Genomic DNA, 7,094 nt, shown 5'->3' with positions numbered 1-7,094 from the left:
GCATGCTCCAAAAACTTCTCATAATCCATCCCTTGGCAGTTCACATAACTTTGAGCGGTATAAACAACCAAATTATGAACTTGCTCTTTGAAGTACTGGAAATTTTGGTCTCGATCTTGTAATGCAGCTGGCGAGTGGTGGCTATCTCCCTTATGTGGCCCTCACGATCTAAGGCTGACTCCAACTGAGCCCGAAGTCTAGCCTGCTCGAGTCTCACCTGAGCCATCTCCCTATCAAAATCTGCATACTGGTATTCTCTATTGTACCTTCTCATTTCTTCCAACTGTGCATGGAGCTGAGCTTCTGAACGTACCCAATGGGCCTTCTCTCTCTCGAATTGAGCCCTCTTTTCTTCAAATTGTGTTACTTGGCGATCCTTACTTGATTCGGCCTTCTCATTTAGCTGTACGATCTTTTCATTGGCTTTGTCCAATGACTTTTCAGTCTTTGCCAAGAGGGAATCATAATCTTGCACTTTTTCCATCAGATTGGCAATGGTTCTCTGGTCTTTCCAACTTCTCACTGACACTTCAGAGGCCTTCTTCATCTGTTGAAGTTGAGCACGAAGGGCTTTATTTTTGCGGATCAGACTCTTCTTTTCCCTTCGGCTTCTTGTTCTTGCAAGTCTTTCTCAAAATTGAGGTTTCTCAGCCTTTCTTCTAAGGCATGAATAGTTGTTTTGTATCCCTTTTCCCGTTCACCCCAAGCCAACCGTTCTTGGATTTTATCATCAAAGGCTTGAACATGCGGCCTTTTTGTGGGCCTTTTGGGCTCTGGCACATCATCCACGTGAGACCTCTTCCCAAACCATATAGCATAACCCGGATCTACCTCACCTCTCGCAGGATCTGGCACCTGAGTATCATATTTCAAGTAGCGACAACCATTCCAAATTTGCTGGATTAAAGCTTCGGGGAGTGGGGCTTCGGGGTGTAGCTCAATAACTTGCACACTCAAATCTTCATCCTTAGGTACTACTTGGTACCTTCCTAGCTGTCTTAGAACTCTGTGTGGTGCATACGGCTGGACACTTCTCAAACCCAACAACAGCAAATAACTTTTTAGGGCTGACATGTGTATCACCTCTCTTAGCGGGAGCCATCCCAAAGTCCACTCAATTTGACTTGCATTTAAAGATCTTAGGTGGGATATCCAGGCTTTCACCCCTTTTGGAGAGTTGTAATCTTTTACTCTTTCTTCGTAACTCTCAATGAAATTGTCCTTGCTCGGACCATAGCTCATGAACTTGGGGTGATGTCGGAGATGCTCAATCAACCACATTTGTAACAAAATATTGCACCCTTCGAAGAATTTTGCCCCGGACTTGCACAAGGTCAACGCCCGATAAATGTCTGATAGAATGATCGGAGCAAGAGTGTGATGTTCTTTGGTAGTGAGGACCTGTACAACCCTGGCTATGCGGGTATCAATTGTCCGCTCCTCGTTTGGGAAGACCATAATTCCCAGAAATGCCACTATGAAGGCGAAGTGACGATGAATCTGCCATGTGTCTTTGTTCTGCTTGTTATTAAGGCCCTTTTCATGCATTTCAAACCCATTTGGTTGCCCGAACCTAGAGTACAAGAAGTAGAAAGAACAACACCCTTCGACTACGTTGGTCTTTCTAATTTGCTTACTGATGTTCAGAAGATCGAAGAATCGGTGTACAGAAAGAGCCCTTGGGAATATGAGCTCCTGGTTTCTCAAATCCCTGCCAAACCCGGAATATCCAGCTATCTCTTCCAAAGTGGGAGTTAGCTCAAAATCGGAGAAGCGAAAAACATTGTGAACAGGGTCCCAAAAAGTCACTAGTGCCTCAATCAAATCGTCCCGTGGTTTAATTTTCATAATATCTGTGAGGGCTCCCAGGTGCTTGGTGACCCATTTCTGACCATCTTCTCCTAAATCATACCACCACATCTGAAGCTGAAGTGGAGCCTCGTCTACAACTGTGAACGGTGTGTTCTGGACAGTGCTCATTTTGTACCTGTGGGTGGTTAAGGTTAGGGTTGACACTAGTCTCTAGAGACAGAACCAATGCACTCCTTTTGCAAACAATCTTTTGTAAATAACTCAATTTTAAGAAAAATCAACGAAAAAAGGGGGGCTATTTTTGCAATTGTGATCGAAGAAAGGGTGGCTATTTTTGCAACTATGGCCCCTTCTTACTTTCAAGGATAGCTTTAGGGTCGGGGAAGGGCATTATGGTAAAAGTGATTTCCAATTGACAGACACGTCCGTTCTTGCGAGAACAGCCCTTCAACAAGTTTGAAGATGTTCTAAGGCTATTCTAACAGGAACGATTTGGGATTAACCGAAGCTGGGTCTGCTTATTTGTTTTTTGATTAAAAAAAAAACACTAGACACATTTCTTCTTCTTCTTTTTTTTTTTTTTTTTTTTATAAAAATAGGGCCGAACCCTATGAAGGTTGCCTAGGTATCTCACATCCGGTGAGAATCAGACCCGCGTAGTTCATAAATATTTTATGAATAGGATGACACTTTTTTTTTGAAAAATTCAGGCTTCTTTTTAGGCTTTTTTTTGGGGGGGTAAATACTGAGATTTTCGAAAATCGGGTAAATTTTCTCCCTCATATTTTCTTCTTTCTGGTTTTTTCTCAATATTTTTATATTTTTATTTTAGAAACCGGTCAACATGCACAAACCAAATCAAACATAATGCACAAGTAGCACATAAGATGCATCAGGATGGTCTTGTAATTTCGGGTACACCTGTCCTAGACGGACCCAACCCTTGTGTTGAGTCCCCAAAGTCAAATGCACGTGATGCAAACAAACGTACCTACTAGGGATCCGGCATGAGGCTATGTTATTCTAGGTTTAAATCCTAAGGGGAGTGTTTTAGACCTGGCTTACCCAAGCGGACAGCTCGAGCCGAGGTGAGGGTAAACGTACCGGGAGCACGAAAGTCTACCCGGCCTAGTTAATGACCCAGCCTCGTTCTAATTGGTATGACTTCTAACAGAAAAGTGGGCCACGCGCACGTGTGCACCATAAATTCAGAAGACTCAGAAGGGAGGCGTAAGAAGACAATTTAATACAGTTCAAATAGTATCAAAGCGGTAAATAAGCAACAATTAGCACATTAGGCCCACAAACACAATAATATCATACAATTAATAAAGCCAAGTATAAATCACATTACAAGCTCAAATTCTGAACCCTGAACCAAAATTTTGGGTTCTTTTCCCCAGCAGAGTCGCCAGAGCTGTCACACCTCTACTTTTCTCGTGGGATAAGAAAAAAAAGAGTTTTTCCAATTTAAGTGACATTATTCGAAATGAGATTATTTATTTAATCAGAGTCGCCACTTGGGATAATTTCTGGTGTCCCAAGTCACCGGTTTATTTGAAATCCCAAATCGAGGAAGTTTTGACTCCGAATTACGGTCCGCGAACACAGAAGACCGGGTAAGGAATTCTGTTAACCCGAGAGAAGGTGTGAGGCACTCTCGGATTCCATGATTTTAGCACGGTCGCTTTAATCATACCTGGCTTAATTAAATTATTTAATTACTCATTTTAGAACCTATGTACATTTACCTTTTTACCGCTTTTAATTGCTTTATTATTCGTAATTATGAAATTATCTTGAAACGAATCACGCGTACATGTATTCATTTTGTTTGGTATGTCATGAATCATGTCACGCGTACGTGTACACAATTAATAACACTTTATTATTTTTAAGATTGTTTTGTCAAAGTTGCGCGAACGCATACTTTGCCTTTAATTTGGAAAATCGTAACTATGTCACGCGAACGTGTACATAATCACGATAATTGATTGGTTAACACGTGCCTAAAGCATACTAACGTATTTAGAGTATTCCATTTATTTATGTTTTTAGATCTGAGATATTTATTTGTATTATTACTATTACAATTTTTTTAATTAACGACAACTAAAAATCTAATGATCTTTGAATTGTTTTTTTTAATCTATCACTACGATTGAACTATTTAATATGCTACTATCTCTATTATTTTCTAAATATCTAAAAGTAGAAATTAAGTAAAGAATTAAAATGAACTAACTAAATCATCTTAAAATTAAAACACATACAGAATATCTATTATATTAGAATGAAATCCACCACAAATATCTGCTAATTATTACTTCAACCTTTATTAATACTTATAATTTGCACACAAAAAAAAAAGATCATATGCAAAATTACATGGATTTCTACATTGAAGGTAAATCAGTTCTTTTATGACGCAAAATTGACCGTCTTTTATTAAACAATCTTACTAGGGCACAAAATTTAATGTCCTAAGTTTTCAGATTTTTAATTCATCAACATAGAGTCAGACAAATGAAAAGTCTTTAAGAATCAAAGTCTAAAAAATGACACTAAACTTTCATATACTTTAAGACAATCAACTGTACATTAAAGACAAAAAGCGAAGTTGAATCAAAAGAAGACAATATGAACCAAAATATTATCGCAAGCTAAACACCTAAATAATATTCAAACATTCAAAAAACTAAAGAACTGAAACTACAAAAAAATCCTTTAAATGGCTCAAGTTCATATTCAAAGTAGGACATATTAAAATATATAAAACAATGATTAGAAGAAAACCTGCAGAATGAAACTTCTTTAAGAATAATAGTAGGAAACTGATATATGGTTTCAACTCTTAATCCCAAGCGAAGTGACAACAATGAATAGAGATAAAATCACAGTTAGAGCCGAAATCTCTAAAGAAAATCGGAACCCGAATCTCGAACTTAACCTCTACTCGAACTCCATGTTTTCTGCCTGATAATTTTTATTGAAAAAAGGATGTAGAACCTTTTTCTTTTACAAAGAATTTCTGCTTTCTCTCAATATTTGTCACTTGGATATTCTTCAAATCCTTTTTTTTTTCCGTGCCTCTTTTGTTGCTAAAAGTGAGTGTAATATATAGTGCATTGTCTGTTTTATAATTGATGTGAGGAGGACTTATGAGGGGAGACGTGAGGGAGTTAAGGAAGTGTGGGATTGGGAGGAGTAGATCGTGGGGGTTAGTTAGGACTTATATGGGGATTATGGGATTGTGATAGTTGTTAGCAAGTAAAAAAAACATATTTTTTGAGATAAAAGTTTGATAACAAACTTAATATCTTTCATGTTAACTTCATTTTGCCTTCTTTTTTTTAATTTTATTTTAAAAGATAAATTAAATTATAAAGATAAGAAGATTAACCAACATTTCTTACAATATAGGAAAATTAAATATTTACATGTACTTTAAGTGATACTAAGAAAATTTTTATAGTTTAATTATTAAAAGAAACCATATATATATATAGAAATAAAACATATATATATATAGAAATAAAATTTGTACTCTAAGAATGAGAGTATTTTTGTAGTTTTCCTTTTTTTTTAAAAAAATAAAACCTATTAAGAGTAAGATAAAAGTTTAAATATTAAGATTAAATCTAAAAGAAATATTTACACTAAAATAGTATAGAATTTAGGTGAGGTCAAAAATTAGTTGTTCCCACCTGTAAAGCACAATCATCCCTGCAACACACTTCAAATCCAGTTAGTCTAAAAATAACTCCTAACTATAAAAGAAACAAAGAAAAGAAAAAAAAACACATGGGTTGCCTCCCAAAAGCGTCTGATTTAACGTCTCGGCACGGCATAGATTACCATCTTTTGAAATGAATCACCGCCACGACGTGGCCATCACTAACTTTTCCCAAATAGTGCTTCATCCGGTGACCATTGACTCAGAATACCTCATTGTTTTTGTTGTTCAAGTTCAATGCACCAAAAAGTGTCACACCCATAATTTCAAAAGGACCACTCCATTTAGACTTTAGCTTTCCGAGAAACATCCTCAATCGTGAGTTGAACAACAATACAAGATCATCCACCTTGAACTCTTTATTCCAAATGTATTTGTCATGAAGATATTTCATCTTTTCTTTGTACAAGGACGAATTTGCATAAGCATGGTACCGTAACTTATCCAATTCATTTAAATGTGCAACGCTCAAGTTAGCTGCTACATCCCAATCAAGATTCAACTTATTTAGAGCCCACATGGCTTTGTGCTCAAGTTCCACCGGAAGATGACAAGCTTTTCCGAACACCAACCGGTATGGAGACATTCCGATATGTGTTTTCTAAGCCGTCCGATAAGACTATAATGCATCATCGAGCTTCTTGGACCAATTCATCTGGTTAGCATTCACTATTTTGGACAAGATACTCTTTATCTCCCGACTGGAGACTTTCACTTGACCGCTAGCTTGTGGATGATACGGAGTCGTAACTTTATGAGTAACACTATACTTGCTAAGTAAAGTGTTAAAAGCCTTGTTGCAAAAATGAGACCCCTCATCGCTTATGATAGCATGCGGAGTACCAAACCTTGTGAAAATATTCTTCTTCAAGAATGCCACTACACTTCTCGCTTCATTATTGGGTAGAGCAATGGCCTCAACCCATTTAGACACATAATCAACAGCGACCAAGATGTAGGTGTTTCCACAAGAACTCACAAAAGAACCCATGAAGTCAATACCCCACACATCAAAGATATCAATCTCTAAAATAGTAGTGAGAGGCATTTCATTTTTCTTCGAGATTCCACCGGCCCGTTGACATTCATCACATCTTTTCACTTGCTCACTAGCAACCTTGTAAAGAGTGGGCCAATAAAAACTGCAACTTAGCACTTTGGCCGCCGTTCTTGCTCCACCATGGTGACCACCATATGGCGAAGAATGACAAGCCCCAAGAATATCACTTTGCTCTTCTTCCGGTACACATATTATAATTACCCCATCCGTACAAATCCGGAAAAGGTATGGCTCATCCCAATAATAATCTTGACAATCCCGTTTAAGCTTCTTCCTTTGGTTTGAAGAGAACTCATCCGGGATAATTCCACACACAAGGAAATTTGCTAGATCGGCAAACCATGGCACCTCCTTCATTAAAATAGTCAAGAGTTGATCATCGGGGAAGGAGCCATTGATTTCAAGGCCATCATGCAGCCTCCCCTCCTCCTCCAAACGAGACAAGTGGTCCGTCACTTGATTTTTACTTCCTCTTCGATCTTGGAT

At 37.8% G+C, this 7,094-nt stretch overlaps 2 protein-coding genes across 2 annotated transcripts; both read right to left on the bottom strand.

Annotated features, from left to right (window-relative positions):
- Positions 1-585: 585 nt before the first annotated feature.
- On the bottom strand, positions 586-2,143 carry LOC138895008 (uncharacterized). The gene has a single exon (XM_070179698.1). The coding sequence runs from the start codon at positions 1,978-1,980 to the stop codon at positions 586-588; it is 1,395 nt and encodes a 464-aa protein (XP_070035799.1). The 5' UTR covers positions 1,981-2,143.
- A 3,254-nt stretch (positions 2,144-5,397) lies between these two features.
- On the bottom strand, positions 5,398-6,134 carry LOC138894773 (uncharacterized). Its single transcript, XM_070179499.1, has 3 exons — positions 5,760-6,134; positions 5,520-5,582; positions 5,398-5,412 (listed from the first exon to the last, which is right to left on the bottom strand). Exons 1-3 carry the CDS (start codon positions 6,132-6,134, stop codon positions 5,398-5,400), a joined length of 453 nt encoding a protein of 150 aa, XP_070035600.1.
- Positions 6,135-7,094: the final 960 nt, after the last annotated feature.

The sequence above is a fragment of the Nicotiana tomentosiformis genome, chromosome 6, assembly GCF_000390325.3.
Source record: "Nicotiana tomentosiformis chromosome 6, ASM39032v3, whole genome shotgun sequence".
NCBI lineage: Eukaryota > Viridiplantae > Streptophyta > Magnoliopsida > Solanales > Solanaceae > Nicotiana > Nicotiana tomentosiformis.
Note: the sequence above shows the minus strand (reverse complement) of the source record. Positions and strands in the feature narration are given on the sequence as shown.

Excerpts from the sequence above, each read along its gene's own strand:
- LOC138895008 (XM_070179698.1), bottom strand. The coding sequence starts at position 1,980 with ATGAGCACTGTCCAGAACACACCGTTCACAGTTGTAGACGAGGCTCCA.
- LOC138894773 (XM_070179499.1), bottom strand. The coding sequence starts at position 6,134 with ATGTCTCCATACCGGTTGGTGTTCGGAAAAGCTTGTCATCTTCCGGTG. Across the intron at positions 5,583-5,759 it reads TGAACAACAAAAACAATGAG|TTAGGAGTTATTTTTAGACT; the intron begins GTATTCTGAGTC and ends TTTCTTTTATAG.